Source organism: Salarias fasciatus, chromosome 7, assembly GCF_902148845.1.
Source record: "Salarias fasciatus chromosome 7, fSalaFa1.1, whole genome shotgun sequence".
In the NCBI taxonomy this organism is placed as follows: domain Eukaryota; kingdom Metazoa; phylum Chordata; class Actinopteri; order Blenniiformes; family Blenniidae; genus Salarias; species Salarias fasciatus.
Genome location: NC_043751.1, coordinates 3,568,708 through 3,585,733, shown reverse-complemented (window position 1 = coordinate 3,585,733; position 17,026 = coordinate 3,568,708). Strand labels below are relative to the sequence as shown.

The following is a 17,026-nucleotide window of genomic DNA, read 5'->3' as shown; positions in this document are numbered from 1 at the left end:
TCCCCCGGCTCTCATGCACACACACGTAGGGCTTTGGGAGGCGGGCTTATCAAGTTGGGTGTGGTGGAGGGGGCCATCTAAGTGGCCCCAATCACTGCACGCTTCGGTGGCTCGCCTCTCAGTCTTAATTGCACTTAGTCATCTAACACGACCAAATACATACAAACACACACGTCAGGGGGTCTTGGCGCGCTGTGTCGGGGGTGGGGCTGTTCAGGTGGATGGGACTGCTCGTTTGGCCTCGCTCGCGGCACGGTGTGGTTACTGCCCCTCAAATTTTAATCGCAAACAACATATACTCCATCAACACTCACGAGACGGAGGGGGGGGAGGGAGGGCAATGGGGTCTTCTGCGCCCCCGTTTCCGGATTCCTTCTGGTGGGGGGTGGGGCGGGGGGGGCTGTTGTTTTCCCCACAGGCCTGGGGTTTGGAGCGGCTGTGGTTTGGGGGGCTGCTGGCTCTGGGGGGTGCATATCTGTCTGCGGCGGTGGGGTGGGGGGGTGGGGGCGGCAGTTGTGGGTGGCGGGGGGTCCTGGATGTGGGGTTCGGTGTTCCCTTGCCTTCCGGGGGTGTCTCCCACAGGATGTGATAGTTGGATGACGCAGGAATGTGAGTGTGTTTGGGGTAGGATGGACTGTGTGTGTGTGTGTGTGTGTGTGTGTGTGTGTGTGTGTGTGTGTGTGTGTGCGCGTGCTTGTTAGCGTGTGTGTGAGAGGCCTGCTTCTGGCCTTCTCAGGGGTCAGAGGTCATATATGCATGATCACTATCACCATCACTGTCACCATCATATTCACATGATCACGTTGATCTTTAATCACTCTTCACATACTGGGTTACCTTGTCTGCTTGTGGTGGTTAGACTAATGGTGATCTGTAGCAGACCTCTCTTGATGCACGCCCCGAGTTTACTACTAGTTACGACTAGCTATATTCAAAAAAAAAAAAAAAAAAAAAAAAAAAAAAAAAGGGTTTGTGGTGTCCTTGCATTTCCTTCCTCCCCTACACCTCTTATTATTTTTGTGGCCTGGTCTGTTCACTAATATGGTTCGAAAAAAAAAAAATATATATGTATGGTTCTGTATTTTCTGTGTTGGTTGTCGGCTCTGTTTTGGTGTTGTCTAGATTGGGGGTTTGGGATTATTCTAGGTTGCGTGTGGTGCGTCGACAACACTGTTTTGTATTGTGACTTTGTACATAGGTTGTGCCCCCCCCCCCCCCCCCCCCCCCCCCCACCCCTTCCGTTCTCCCTCTCTTTATCTTTCTCTCTTTCTGTTCCTGCTTTCTGAGCATTTCCGTCCCGGTCCTGTCCTCAGCCATGCCGGATGCCAGCTTTAAATAAAGGCAGCAGCAGGAGGAGACTCAGTCTCGTCCTGCTGCTAACATTAAAATCTGTTCGGATAGTAAAAGGCTACAATCATACAATATTGCACGCCCCAGCTGCCGAACAGGACAAGGGAAAAGAAAAAAAAAATGAATGTAGAGAATATTTATTAAAAGCTGTTCTTGTTTCTGTGCTTTTTATTCAGCAGAACGAAGCGCAGTTCTGTCGGCGGTCCGGTGGAGCATTGGACCTGCAGCAGCTGGAGCGGGCAGGGCAGGGGTTCGGTGTTACTAGAAAACAGCATGAGCAGACTGGACTGCTTCCCCTTTGTATAAATACTATTTATCTTTGGTGTTTTTCCGGTGTGGCCTGAATAAAAACAGCTGCAATAATAGATTGTTTGTGTCATATTTGTGTTACCATCACACCATGCAGGTAAAAATCACCTACACCTGCACAGCAATGTGATTATATTATCTGTCTGCATGCACTACTTAGACAAAATTAATTTGGTTTTAGAGAGAAGTTCATGAGAAATGTGGAAATTTAACCATGACAGCAGGACGTTTATGAACAAACACACCGTGGTGATTTCCTCACTTCAATGTATTTAATGGAACGATAGTAACAGCAGTGGTGGAGACAGAAGAATGACATTATCCCTATGTTCTGTAATTAGAACGTAGAACCTTCGGTCACACTCTAAACATCAGTCACCAGAAAGATTAAAATCCTCCATCAGATCACAGAAGTATTGAAATAAGTCCGCCACACAGAAGTTTAGCACAAACTGCTGCTGCTGCTGCTGGAATGTGTCCAGCGGCAGCGTGATGGAGGAACCAGGCAGCAGGAGATCTGCAGCTCACAGTGCTGAAGATCATCTAGAAAGAGAAACACAGACATCATATGTTTACTGAATTTGTTTAACCACAACTTGATTGACACTAGCGTACTTGTTAGCAGCTAGGCTAACTGTAACACGTTCACTATAGAGCAATAAAACGTCTGATATTGACCTTCTTTCTCAAATGCCTTCGCTGGTGGGACGAGGGTGGGCGTCGCTTACAGCTTGATAATGATTTGATAGCTCACCATGAAAAATAGAGAGCCAGAAAAACTTTCTGGGAGTCCTACATTGTTGTGGTGAGCAGCCTGTGTCCACAGTGACGTACTGACGTTCTGCAGTGACGCTGTGACGTAACTCCACCTCCGCCTCTGTGGTTCCCGAGGCGGTCGAAAAGCGAAGCCCGTGTTCAGGAGGCCCGGGGCTAGCACCGCTTTGGCCCTGGCCCCAATTTGGCCTTGGAACCAGTTTGGTCAAAAAGGGGTAATATTGTTTTTCAGTGGGGGGCCTGGGTGGGGCTTCTGCTGGGGGTGAACCTAGAGCTCGTACCCTGGGCGCACGCGGGGCTCTGGCCGGGAATGTACCTGGGTATGGAGATAATTTTGTTTCTTTATTATTCAATCAATCAAAAACGGTTTTGCAAACGAAAAAGAGAGCTGAGACCAAAAAACATAAAGTTGCAATTAAAAAATTAAAGTTCAATCAAATAGAATAGATCTGAGAACTAAATAATTCAAGTGGCAACCCCACCAATTTTTTTTTTATTATTTTTTAGATCAAAACAGAAAAAAGCTTTGGTTTTGAATTCTGAAGTTTTGCTTGCAAATCTGACTGAACCCAATGGGCGGGGCCAACACTGGCGGAAGAGAGAAGAGCTCCTATTGGTCGTTTTGACCTCGCCCCACCGCCTGTCTCCGCACTGTTGCTGGCTGCTTTTGCATTCGGTAAAGGCCAGTACACATTACAGGCTTTTTTCAGTCTTCCCCGATTCAGAGACCACACACTAGAAGACAACAGAGGACAGATCGCACCAGATCTTCCTCTCCTGATCTTCTGATCTTGTGTGGAGTCGCTGTGGAACAGACTAGAAGATTCTTCATCAGAGAATTGGCTCCTCACTCTTCCAAATCTCATGGAGTCAAACTTGACTTTGAGCAGTGTCCCTTCAGTCTTGTGTTCACATTAATATCCACTATTAATAATAAGTGAAGAGCTCATTCCCTCAGGTCATTCATTCATATCAGCATCGGCTTCGTTCTTTCAGAGCACACCCACCCACCACAAAGTGATCTTTTATTCATGATTCATAATTTCTACTGTTGTTGTGTTATTTCTTCTAGTCTGGTTCTGGATATATTATCAAAAACGCGATTGTTTGGGTACTGCACTTGAAAGGCAGTTTCAACCATTACATTCATAGTTGGAGTGGGTGTGAAAATGTTTATATTGTGTTATTTTATGACGAATAATTATAAGTTTATGTACCTGGGGCTCCTGGCCGAGCGAAGTACTAGTTAAGTATGTTGTGTTTCGGAAGCGTTCAATGGAGATCCCGGTTGGTCAGTTTGGATTGTGCCGAGTGTTCAGGGAGTCGGCACTTAAAGGGAGGGGAAGGGTTTAGTTTCTTCTGAGTTTTTATGTTCGGTTTTATTGTAAGAGAGGCATTTTCTTCAGGTTTTTTGCTGAGAGGCTATGAGGCATATTACTGTCAAACCACTTTTTTTTCTCATGAACAAGGTTGTAAAATTTGTCAGTTTTAATGTTTATTGTTTAAATGGGCCTGTCAAATGAAAAAGAGTGCTAACATACTTAAAAAATATCAAAACTGATATAGCCTTTATTCAGGAGACTCATCTCACTGTAGAAGAGCACAAAAAATTGAAGAGAGGGTGGATAGGCCAGGTTTTCTCCTTGTCTTTTATATGATATTATGATATTCTTATATGATATTATTCTGTATTTAACAAACCCGTTCAATTCTCTTGCTAAATTACAATCAATTTTACATCATTTTGAGTTTGTTTCAGGATATAAAGTGAATTATGAAAAAAGTGAAATTCTTCCCCTCTCAGACTTTGATTATGTGGAATATCAACAGAGGAGCCCATGTAAGTGGTCCCCAGAGGGGATAAGATACCTTGGAATAATGGTGGATAAAAATTTAAAGAATATGTACAATCTTAATTATGTGACACTAATTAGTCAATAACAGAGGATCTGAAAAAAATGGATAAATCTACCCATTGCCTTGATTGGCCAGATAAATTCTATGAAAATGAACATATTGCCTAGACTGCAATACCTCTTTCAGTCCTTACCGATTCCATTACCACTCAGTTTTTTTAAGAACCTTAATTAACATATTAGACAATTCATATCCAATGGTAAACCTCCAAGGGTTTCAACTGAAAAACTTACCTGGGACTTTAAATTGGGGGGTCTTAAATTACCAAATCTGAAAAAGCATTATTTGGCAGCCCAAATGCAACTTGTTTCTTTTCTTTTTGGTAGGGAAAATATCCCACCGTGGGTTTTAATTGGAATGCATGCACTCAAAGAAACTGTTCCTGCGGATTTTGTTTATAAGTGGATGCCCAAAACTATTTCCATTAGAACTGACAACCCTGTATTAATACATGTCATCAAAACATGGTACGAAGTTCGTAAAATAATTTGTTACCCAAAACACCTCTGAAACAGAACGGACTCATACCCATGTCACTGGACAATAAGACCTTGGAAATCTGGCACCAGAAAGGAGTCCGCTATCTGGAGGACTGTTCTGAGAATGGATCGCTTGTGTCTTTTGGTATGATCTGTCCAGCAGAAACTTCTTCTGTTACTTACAGTTAAGATCCTTTCTTGAAACTACTCTTGGACATCCGATGACTCTGCCTACACTCAGTGAGCTGGAGAGACGACTTCATGAGGGCAACGCACCTCTTCTTATTTCAAAAGTGTACTCTGTCCTGATGGAGGATACTCCAAAACCAGGTCTCCATAAGTCAAGGGAGAGAAGGGAGTTGGACTTGAATATGTCAATTCGTCCAGAGCTCTGGTCTGACTTATGTCAAAAAAGTGTAACTACCACAATTAATTCCAGATACAGGCTGACCAATTATAACTTTCTCCATCAAACCTACATCAAGCCAGAGAAGCTGCATGAATATAAACAAATATCCAGAGATATCCAGCTTGTGCTTTAGATGTGGTATTGAAGAGGGCTCCTTCCTGCACTGCACATGGTCTTGCACTAAACTTAATACATTCTGGCATGATTTCTCAGACATTATAACACGACTCCTGGAAGTACATCTCCCATCATGTCCTCAAAATTTGCTTGTTAAGGGGATTTAACAAATATTGAAGCTCATTTGAGAAGAACTCAAAAGAAGTTTCTGGCATTGGCCTTATGTGTTGCCAGGAAGTGTAAATAATAAAGAAACTAAATTATCTCCATACCTGGGGCCCCAGCGGGCGGGGTTTCTGCTGGGTGCCTGGGTGGGGCTCCTGCTGGAGGCTTGTGGGAAGCTCCTGCAGGGGGCGTGGGTGGCATTCCAGTCGGGGGTGAGAGTAGGGCTCATACCCCGGGCGCATGTGGGACTTTTGGCGGTACCGTGCCTGGGACCCCAGCTGGGGGCACGTCTGAGGCTCTCTATGAGGCCCACTCAGTCCAAGCTGGTTTATCTTGGATGACTGCTGTAAATACATCGGTTCAGAACATGTTGCTTTCACAAATGTCCAATATACACCTGCCTCACACACACACATCTGCTAAATCTAACAATATGAGCAAAATGAAACAGTAAAAGCCAGTAAAGTTGTTGTGAAGTGTTGCCAATTCAGAAAACGTTGGTGTAAAACACTTTTGTTATTTATTTCCAGTAATAATGTGAAATATTGACTTGAAAACAAAGGTTCTTACATTTCTCAGTGAGCGGTTGGTTCTCCTGAGGGTTTGTCCTCCGTCAAACGCACTGGAAAACTTAAATTCACCAAGAACTGGAAGCCAAAAGCTCGCTCAGCAACTACAAGGGCAGTATTCTAATGTTTGGATGATAAGGATCGACAGCAAGAGAATGTATGTCTGCACTGGACGTCGCAAAAAATTTAAAATGAAATCCAGTTCAAACTGGCTGCAGATTTGAATGGATCAAAGAGTTGCGAGAGAAACGGAGTCAGACTCTGGTCACATGACTTGGAATCGAGTCAGACTCGGTTCATGAATTTGATGATTCTCGAGTTGACTTGCAACTTTGACTTGGACTTGAGTTGAGACTGCTTTCACCCAAACACAGATTTATAAAGAAAAGTATGTGAACGTGTGTATGTGACGGCCGGGTTGTGAACCCGGCGGGCCCGCGGAGTGACGGCGGGGCGGGACGCAGCGCGGATCGGTCCGGTTCCGAGCTCACGTTCCGGGGTCAGGCCGACCCGAGGAACCCCGCGCCGCACCCCCTCCCCGCCTGTTGCCCCGGTGACGGCCGTGAGAGAGTCTCCAGCAGACGAGGTGAGGACCCGGAGGCTGCAGCCGGAGATGGAGGCTGTGGACTCTGGTCCTCGTTCTTCAAGCGGAGGAGCTGAGAGCAGTGGTGGTCCGAGCTGGTTTAGCGCCCCGGGCTGGAGCAGCCCAAGCTGCTTTGCGGGGTGGGGAGGGCGGGGTTGCTATGACTGTGGGACTTTTAATTCTAAGAAAAAAAAAAAAAGCTAATTTTGCTTTAAAATGACCATGAAATCACCTGAAATCTTTATTTGGAATTAACCTGCCAGTTTATTCTAATCAATGAGCGGCTTTAATAATGTCTCATATGTAAATTAGACAGGACTTTATTCTGCTCATTCTGCACAGGCTTGTTCCTTCCAGACATTTATTTAACAGAGCCTCAGTAGAAATATATCATGAAAAGAGTGGATGGGCTGAAGCATATCTATGCAGACATATTATACAGCTGTAGCATCAAAGTTAACGGAGAAAGAAAGAGAGAAAGCTCCAGCGCCAGGATCTGTTTACTTCCTATCCTGTGGCTCCTCTCTATTATTTTTTCAAATGCAACCATTTAGAGCAACAGGAACCATGATTATTTCTGATTACATTTCTGTGTACATATTGGGTGATGCAGGTTGAACCGACGGCACTGATGAGTCATTGTTTTCATGTATCTCCACACACACACACACACACACACACACACACACACACACACACACACACACACACACACACACACACACACACACACACACACACACTCCACATCGCTGCCCATCACCACACAGTGTCCACACCTGCACCAATTTGTGTTACTGTCAGTCTGTTGATAACCTCTCCTCCTCAGAATCACTACCAGTGTTTGTTTGTTTGTTTGTTTGGTCTTGTAATTTCTTTCTCATGAGAAATTGTATGCATTACAGGTCTTTGTCCCATTTTTCCATAGATCAGGAGTATTCTGTGTGTTTCTCTTCCCCTTTAATATCTACTTCTAATAACAATATGTAGTTTCTTGAGAAAGTTAACACTTATGTATTTCATCAAACATATATGTCAGTGTAAATTGCAACTTTGGTTGGCAGAAAGAAATAACCATGATCCAATAATCAGCACAGGGCAGTATGAAGATTCTTATCAATACCTGTGTGCATTTGTCCAGGTAAAGCTCTTGAAATGTCTCTGCTGCGTGAAAAGGAGTCATTGGCAGATACCATTCAACTGGACTGCAGTCCTTCAAACTGATGCTGACATGAAATTGTGACAACCTAAATTCTGAAATTCTGTAGTTTTCACATCAGGCCACAAGTCTGCGCTGTTTGTTTTAGTAATGACACCTCACACACACATATGCATGCAGAAAACAACACACATTAACAATGACAAGTACATAGATGTTTAGCCACCACTGTTGATATAGTCCATCTCCTCACGCATGTGCAATAGCGCCATTACGGCAGCTATTCGCCACCTTGGAGTCCTGACCCCACTTGGAGACCAGAAGAGATTTCTTAGGGGCGCCAAATAATTTTGGAAAAACATAAATGCGCATAATTAATTTTGAATTACATTATTTTGGATAGGGAGCATTTTTTAAAGTGTTATGGTGCATTCACACCGGACGCGTCGCAAGCGTCGTGAGCGGCGCTTTTCTATGCAAAGTCTATGGTGGACGAGCGTCGTGGAGCGGCGGGCGGCGGGGCGGCGCATCAGGAGCGTCATGAGCGTCGCTTTTCCAGCGTTTCGAGCGTCGACGCCCACGACGCTCGTCCCCGGCGTCAGGAGCGTCGTGAGCGTCGCTTTTTGAGAGTTGGGAAAACTGAACTTTCGACGCGCTGCCGCTGAGCGTCAACCAATCAGAGACGATCCCTCCGGTGCTACGTCACTACGAGTGATCCGAGCACCGATGCGGGCCAGCCAGTGTTGCTAACTTGACGACTTTCTCGCTAAATCTGGCGACTTTCCAAAGCCTCTTGGCGACGTTTTTTTGTCAAAAGCAACTAGCGACAAATCTAGCAACCTTCTCTGGTGCTCTGGAGACGTGACAGGACGTCTCGTTGCTGTCGTCAATGAGCAGCGGGTGCTGCGTGAGCCCCTCCCCCGTCCCAAAGCGCTCACAAGCGGTCAGTCTCAGCAGCGCTCCCCGCTGCAGTCAGAGCAGAGAGGAGCAGAGCAGCCAATAGCGACTTTTCCGACGACGACGCGGTCTAGCTTTATTTAACAAATAAAGCCAAGCCGCTCTCCTGATGCGATCCGCCATAGCTGGAAACAGAAATCAGCCTCCAGCGCGCCAATTAACTGACGTGCATCAAGAGCGTCGCGAGCGTCGCGAGCTTTGTGACCACCCGGTGTCAAGCGTCGTGTTTAAAGCGTCACAAGCGTCAGCTTCGAGGCGTCCCGAGCGTCGACGACGCCCGCGACGCGTCCGGTGTGAATGCCCCATAATGCTACGTTCACACCGAAAGCGTCGCGGGCGTCGTCGACGCTTGCGACGCCTCGAAGCTGACGCTTGTGACGCTTTAAACACGACGCTTGACACCGGGTGGTCACAAAGCTCGCGACGCTCGCGACGCTCTTGATGCACGTCAGTTAATTGGCGCGCTGGAGGCTGATTTCTGTTTCCAGCTATGGCGGATCGCATCAGGAGAGCGGCTCGGCTTTATTTGTTAAATAAAGCCAGGCCGCGTCGTTGTCGGAAAAGTCGCTATTGGCTGCTCTGCTCCTCTCTGCTCTGACTGCAGCGGGGAGCGCTGCTGAGACTGACCGCTTGTGAGCGCTTTGGGACGGGGGAGGGGCTCACGCAGCACCCGCTGCTCATGGACGACAGCAACGAGACGTCCTGTCACGTCTCCAGAGCACCGGAGAAAGTTGCTAGATTTGTCGCTAGTTGCTTTTGACAAAAAAACGTCGCCAAGAGGCTTTGGAAAGTCGCCAGATTTAGCGAGAAAGTCATCAAGTTAGCAACACTGGCCGGCCCGCATCGGTGCTCGGACCACTCGTAGTGACGTAGTACCGGAGGGATCGTCTCTGATTGGTTGACGCTCAGCGGCAGCGCGTCGAAAGTTCAGTTTTCCCAACTCTCAAAAAGCGACGCTCACGACGCTCCTGACGCCGGGGATGAGCGTCGTGGGCGTCGACGCTCGAAACGCTGGAAAAGCGACGCTCATGACGGTCCTGATGCGCCGCCCCGCCGCCCGCCGCTCCACGACGCTCGTCCACCATCGACTTTGCATAGAAAAGCGACGCTCACGACGCCCGCGACGCTTTCGGTGTGAACGTAGCATAAGAGAGCTGTCAATTACAATTTGTATGCAGAAATGCATCTATGCAAAGCCTGAAAGTCTGAAAGGCATTCCACTGCTTTCCTCCAATAAACCCAATGATGAGGCCAATCAGTGACTGTGTGAACGCTGCCATTGTCAAACTGATGGCTTAAAGGCACAATAAGTAAGAAATTTACTCTTCCCATTTTTCACATGTCATCGAAGAAACATTCCCTTTCAATAATCTGTAATCTGTCTCCATCAACAAATGTCTTCATCAAGTTTCTTTTCTTTCAAAAGTTTCAATTTCAGGACAAAATAACTCCGATGGGTGAGGCTGGACTGTCACACTTCTGGGTTCCACAGCCAATCATACCGGTATGTGAGTTCCTGAGGTTGCCAAATAAGCAGTGCCGCAATCCATATTTTCTGACTGCATGCGCGCTGCAATGGCGAAGCATCTGAACTCCCTAAACTCACTTAAACTCAAACTGTCAACCTGCACGACACACAGTAAATTTTCCAGTGTTAAATTAACTCTGAAAGTGTTAAAGAGTGGATTCATATATAACCTTTTGTGGTGTTAAAAATCAACACTGGCCAGTGTTAGTTTTCTAATGCTGACACTCTGTGGAGTTCTATCCACACTCCTCTCTGTTCACCAGTGTTCATATTTAACTCTATACGGTGTTAATTCTTAGAATTAACACTTTAAAGTGTATATTTTAACACTTACATTTAACACTACAAAAGTGTTTATTTGAGTCCACTCTTAAACACTCTCAGAGTTAATTCAACACTGGAAAATTTGAGAGGAGGAGGGGGAGGAGTTATATGTAGTATGTCGGAGTACATTATATGACATAATATTACTTATTAGTGTACTTGCAAATCTACTGAGCCACAAATTGAATTTTATGAGCAATTTGTGCCGAAATAGCTCATTTGGGAGAGCGTTAGACTGATGTTCTAAAGGTCCCTGGTTAAATCCCAGGTTTTTGCAGGCTATAAGAACTTTGCAGTCACAGGGTACATCAGGTCTCTAAACTGTCTCTTTCCTACTGTAAAAGAACAATGGAACAGTTCCCAGTTTTTAGTGTATCTGCCATTGCCGTGTAAGTGTTTCTGGAATGAAAACACAAAAGCATTGATCATCTTTCCTAAAAGAGCACGTCTCCGTTCTAAAAACTTTGAAAATCAACTTCTTTTGAAGTTGAACCACAAACACCTGTAAATACTTGCCAAGAGAATTGTCTGTCTTGCTAAATAGTATGCCAGAATTGTAAATAATTCACAATTTTTGAGCTTGTAAAGCTTTTGTTTACAATGCTCTGTTCTGAATAAATTTGAGGAGACAGTGTTTTGCCTGGTTCTTATTTTGAATATTTACTACATTCACAATTCACGTTCAATGTTTTACATTTTTGCATTTTTTTCATCAGAAATAAATACTTTTACTTTTTACTTGCAAAGTAAATTTTAAAGCAAGTCCTTTTGTACTTTTATTGAAGTAAATTATTCCTTGGGTACTTTGACTTTTACTTAAGTATTTTTTTGCCCCAGTATCTGTACTTTTATTTAAGTAAACAAAATGAGTACTTCTTCCACCACTGTTGACAACAGTATTCCAGGTTGCGTGAATTATGGCTGACTTGACATGTTTTTGTCCAACTGCTAGATACTTTAAACTACAGATTACAAACATTCCTCTGAACAGATGGTGGGATTACATGAAGACGTGACAATCTGGAACAAATGGAGACCTGACCACAGTTAAATCCTCAAAATCTTTACTTTTTCTGGAAACAAAAATGATTTAACAAATACTTTTACAGATTTTTTTTTTTTTTTGCTAGGGAGGATTTCATCCATTTCCTACAAGCTTTGTTCTTAATTTACACTGTAAAAAAAGAGGAAACAAAACAAAAACACCACAGCATCTGTTATCACAGTGAAGACATGTCTCTGCAGTACCTTCATATATATTCTGCATCAGTGCTATACAAAACTATTGGACAGAGCGGTTTCTAACATTAGAAGAGCCTAAATGTTTCCCAGAAGACGAAACATCGAGAAGCTAAACGTTACCGAGCGACAGCTGGCTTCCCCGACGATGCGCCACATTTAAAAAAGAAGGCTGAGAAATCAAAGCTGAGAATCTAATTTGAACATCGACACATTATTTTCAGGAAGATCTGACAACGGTTTGTTTAATGTTTTTATTCAGTGTGAAATCAGTGGGCCTGCTCGGAGAGCTGCGGAGTACCAGGGCTCTAAAGTGCATACACATGGAGGATAGGACTGTGTGTGTGTGTGTGTTTGTGTGTGTGTGTGTGTGTGTGTGTGTGTGTGTGTGTCACAGCCGGGTGTCGTGCACGTCGTCCTCGGCCTCCTCCTGCAGGGCGGCGATCTTGGCGCTGGGCGGCGGCGCCCTCTTGGCGGAGTTGAGGCGGTGCAGCGAGGGGAAGAGGCGGAGCCTGTCGGCCGGGCTCATGGCCTGCTTGAGGTGGCTGGTCTCATTCATCAGCTTCTGGATGCTGTCGTAGCATTTCATGGAGCTGTCCTCGATCATCTGGAGGAGAGGATGCCTCAGCGTCTGAGTCTCAGCCTGCTTTTCACTCACATTTCACAATTAAAGCACTGACCATCAACTTAATGACACATCTCCGTATTAAAGTTGATTATTTTTGATTTTGCATTCCTAAATATATTCTATAAAATGTCCATATTTTTATGCATTTTTTTAAATATTTGTGTTTCTTGTGTTACCAGGAAGGACTGGCACTCCAGCAGCGGCTCCACCCGGTGCTCTGACAGAATGACGGTGCAGCCGGAGAACGACTGCTTCAGTGTTTTCCTCAGGACCTGCAGAGTTCTGCTCACACACATGCACACGCACACACGCACACACACACACACACACACACACACAGACACACACATCATTACAGCTGGTTCTTTCATTCATGACAGGCCTCATTTAGCGTCGCTCGGCTCCACATGGTGGAAACACACATCAGTTTCGAATGAATGTAAACACTCCAGATTGTCACCACACACAAACAGATGTGTACGTGCACAAACCCACGCGGCCACAGCCACACACACACTGACATGGGGTCGAGGTAGGCCGAGGGCTCGTCCAGCAGCAGGATCCGCGCCTTGCTGAGGATGGAGCGAGCCAGACACAGCAGCTGCTTGTGTCCGTTGCTCAGGACGCTGCCGCCGTCCTCCAGCTGGAAGTCCAGCTTGTCCGGGAACTGCTCGATCACCGACTTCAGACCCACCTGCAAGACACCGCGGAATCGAACACGGTCACTCCCGTTGGGGCTGACACGTGTCAGATTAATGAACAATATGCTGTTGTCTTTGCAGCAGGTCATCATGGACAGATTTCGTGTTGTGTTGCTCCTCAGTGGTGGAAAAGAGGACCTCTGACCCCTGACCTCTGACCCCCCCTGTGCGCAGCAGTCTGACCTCGTCGGTGACCCTCCACAGCTCCTCGTCGCTGTAGCGTCCATACGGGTCCAGGTTCATACGGAAAGTTCCAGTCAGAATGAAAATTCGCTGTTCAACAGAGAAAAGAAGAAAGATGCTGAGCGATCCTTTGACCTTTGAACCCGGAGGGTCTCCAGCTGCTCGTCTCTTTGAACTTTGCGCAGTGGAAACGCTACACTCATGTCTATCATTTAAAAGAAACACCTGCAGCTCTTAAGGAACAGCATGCAATCTTCATTTTATCTTCTAAACCTCTTCATCCAGCTCAGGGTCAAAGGTCACTGGATCAGATTCGGCTCACTGTTTGGAGGCAGGTGAGCAGTCCATCTCACACACACACACACACACACACACACACACACACACACACACACACACACACACACACACACACACACACACACACAGCACTCCTCACAGAGCCTCGCTGCTCTATCAGAAGGTGTAGAACTGGATGGAGCTCTGCTCCACTGAGCTGTAATTCCACTTTGATCCACACGGTGGGGTCATGAGTCAAGGAATCAACTCCCTGCAGGGACAGTTTATCCAGGTTCACCACAGAAAATAACCTTGGCTTAGTGTCATCTCTGAAGGTTTCCAAACAGAAACACCCTGAACAGGTGAGACGAAACTCCGTGAAATTCTATTTAAACATCGGGAGAAAATAAAAACAGAAAACAAAATCTGAGACGTGTCTTTCAGCTTTTTTCACTGATCCACTTTGTTCTGCTCCCCTCACCCATCACTGGTCCTAATGTTCTCGCTGAGGACGTACCTGTGGCACCACCCCGAACGCCTTCCTCCAGGTGTGCAGTGAGACGGAGCTCCAGGAAACGCCATCGATGGAGATTTCCCCGTCGGTGGAGGCGAGCCGCAGCAGAGCGGACAGCAGGGTGCTCTTCCCCGAGCCGGTCCGGCCCAGAAGGCCCACCTGCAATGGCAGCACGGCACAGACACTGACCTCTGACCTCTCTGTGTGCTCAGCAAGCTATCAGAGCAAATTCTACATCCTGCAACTCTACGGCCTGCAGTTTTAACCTCTGAACCTGACCCTGCCTCGTCAGTCCCTGCCTGCGTGTCAAACTCACGCTCTGGCCTCCATCCACGCTGAAGGAGATGTTGCTGAGCACGGCCCGGCCGGCTTCGGTGTATTTCACTGTCAGGCCCCGCACGTCCATCTGGCCCCGGTTGGGCCAGCAGTCGTGGGCGTGCGGGTTGTCGATGACCAGGTCGGCGCCTTTACCCCCAGACTTCTTGGGCAGCGGCTCCTCGGGTGGCAGGTCGATGAACTTGAAGACTCGATCCACCGAACGCATCTGGAGGAGGAGGAGGAAGGGATGAGAGGACGTCTTTCATTACAGGAGTCGGACATACAAACTGATTAAGTCCTGGATTCTTTATTTACATTTCAGCACCTTTTGTACAGGGTTACAGGACGTCTGAACGCTGCTGAACTTCACTCACTGTCTGACCTTCTGAAGGTCAAAGGCACAAAACCTGACATTTCATGTAACGTAGGGGAGAAGTTCATCACTGTGTGTGTGTGTGTGTGTGTGTGTGTGTGTGTGTGTGTGTGTGTGTGTGTGTGTGTGTGTGTGTAAACAATGTACCAGCCCGTCCACAGTGATGCTGGTGATCACGGCCCACTGGAAAGTCCCCAAGATGAGCATAGCCAGGGCCACGATGATGCCGATCTCCCCCGGTTTATCCTCTGTGGAGCACACACACACAAACAGCAGTCACAGCTGCTCTGTCTGATCTCGACTCCGTCAGAGGGAAGGAGCAGTGAAATGAGGCTTCACTCTGAGCTACTCGGGTTTCCTCAAGCAGTTCATCAAACAAACACCGGTTTCCTGGTTTCATCTGGTGCTCATTAGACAACTCGCCGCTGCACCGGCTGCTTTTTCAGAACTCTCTGATTTGAAAACGTCCTGACGTAAACAGACTCGTCACTCACGGTTGGTTCCCACGGCGATGAAGGCGGCGGCGCTGAAGAAGAGCACGAAGATCATGTCGCAGCGGAAGAGGAACCAGCGCAGCGTGGCCAGGTAGTGGAACCAGGTGGCCGTGTGGGTGTTCAGGGCCTTGTGGAACAGCATCTCGAAGTAGGTCTGGCGGCCGAACGCCCGGATGGTCCACAGGCCCTTCAGGGAGATGATGAGGTGGGAGAAGATGGGCGTGCGAGCTGGAGGACAGAGAGGACGTTCAGATCGAGGCCTCCGGGGTCAATCAGGGCCTGCACCCTGCTCCCTGCACTTCCTGTCTGTGACACACGATGGATCGTCGCAGTCCAGGAGAATCTGGGCGGGGAGTCACGGAAAACAGCGTTGATCGTCTACTGAACAAAGTAAAGCGTTACCTGTTACTCGTTACTTTGAAAAAAGTACTGCCTTACACTACTTGATTACTCCATGGAAATAGTAAAGATGTTACACTACTCGTTACTGCATAGTGCTCCGCAGAGGGATATGCCGGCACAGCGGCTTAAGTCTACGTCTTCTACTGCTGTGCTCTGGTATATCCTTCAGCGGAGCACTGCACATGCGCAGGTCTGTGTGGATCAAAACGTTATTTTAACGGATTGAAAAGAAAACACGCTTTTAAAAATGTTTTATAACCATTCGGATTTACTTCACGTGCTAATACGCCGTCCCCTGGACCACTGGAAGGAGTATTTTGTCCACTTTAGTCAGTCCGGCTCTGATTCTTATTGACTTCCAGCAATTGAGCTAAGCTAACTATGATGCTAACAGCTGGGATCCAGCCACTGGACGTAGAGACATAAAAAAGGTATTTATGAGCCTGTCTAACTTTGTCAATGAAACGGAAAGGGCGTGGGTCCAAAATCTTCAGAGTACAGTGTTATCAGTGGGGCACAAATTTATAAAAGGCAACCAATTTTTCTTTGATGGTTCCATCAGCCCTGTCCCAGAAGAGACAGCGAGTAGTTGCTCGTATGGCCACCGTTCCATCTACTGGTGGTAATAAAAAGAACTCCGCTTAAAGCTAGGGTTGGCGATCTTGGAAAACTAGCGTTAGCATGTAGCATCTCCCCAAGGCTCCGCCTAGCTAGCTCCGCCCAGCTCCCACCCCATTGGAGGAGCTCCCGTTGGGAGCGGAGACGCGGAGACGTTCGAGGCGCGTGCGGCACTTCCGCGTCCAGTGCTTTCCTGGCGTAACCTGTCCTCAGCGCTTCGTTTCTTCGTTTTTCTTTATTTGCACTACGCCAAGTTATGGCACACTCAACAGTAAGTAAACCCCCAAACATTCGTCTCCGTCATTCTGCAACAACGCGCCGTCCTTCTACGCACACTGAACCAGGGTCAGTGCACACCATTGACATGTACGCGCAGGTCGAACGGCGAAGGGATTTGATTGGTTTAAAAAAGGTGTCCCTCAAGACTATTGGTTGCTGTTTTTCCCGTTCCTGTAGATAGCGGATATTTTCCAAACTACTTTAAAAACACGCTATGAATTGCTTCCCATCGGGTCATAAAGATCATTTTAACCAGTATTTAAAAAAATGTATCTCATTCAAATCGCCAACCCTAGCTTTAAATAATAACATTTTGGTTGCTCTATTTGCAGTCATTGTAAAAGTAACGATCGTAGCA

General features: G+C 46.7%; 1 protein-coding gene and 1 non-coding gene across 3 annotated transcripts in view; one reads left to right on the top strand and one right to left on the bottom strand.

Moving 5' to 3' along the window:
• Positions 1-612: 612 nt before the first annotated feature.
• The window catches only part of cftr (CF transmembrane conductance regulator), a 38,256-nt gene continuing 21,842 nt past the window's right edge, over positions 613-17,026 (bottom strand). The window contains exons 20-28 of one of the 2 annotated variants that reach the window (XR_003931768.1): positions 15,370-15,597; positions 15,023-15,123; positions 14,501-14,728; positions 14,188-14,343; positions 13,392-13,481; positions 13,029-13,201; positions 12,684-12,789; positions 12,220-12,486; positions 613-654 (exon numbers count right to left, since the gene is read on the bottom strand). Coding sequence is in view for 1 of the 2 variants with exons in the window: in XM_030095631.1 (XP_029951491.1) it covers positions 12,271-12,486; positions 12,684-12,789; positions 13,029-13,201; positions 13,392-13,481; positions 14,188-14,343; positions 14,501-14,728; positions 15,023-15,123; positions 15,370-15,597 (1,298 nt within the window). In the remaining variant the exon portion in view is untranslated. Of the gene's footprint in view, positions 655-11,687; positions 12,487-12,683; positions 12,790-13,028; positions 13,202-13,391; positions 13,482-14,187; positions 14,344-14,500; positions 14,729-15,022; positions 15,124-15,369; positions 15,598-17,026 lie in introns of those variants that run through there. The other variant, XM_030095631.1, reaches the window with a different exon arrangement.
• On the top strand, positions 10,845-10,917 carry trnai-gau (transfer RNA isoleucine (anticodon GAU)). Its single transcript has one exon. It is a non-coding gene; the product is annotated as a tRNA-Ile (tRNA).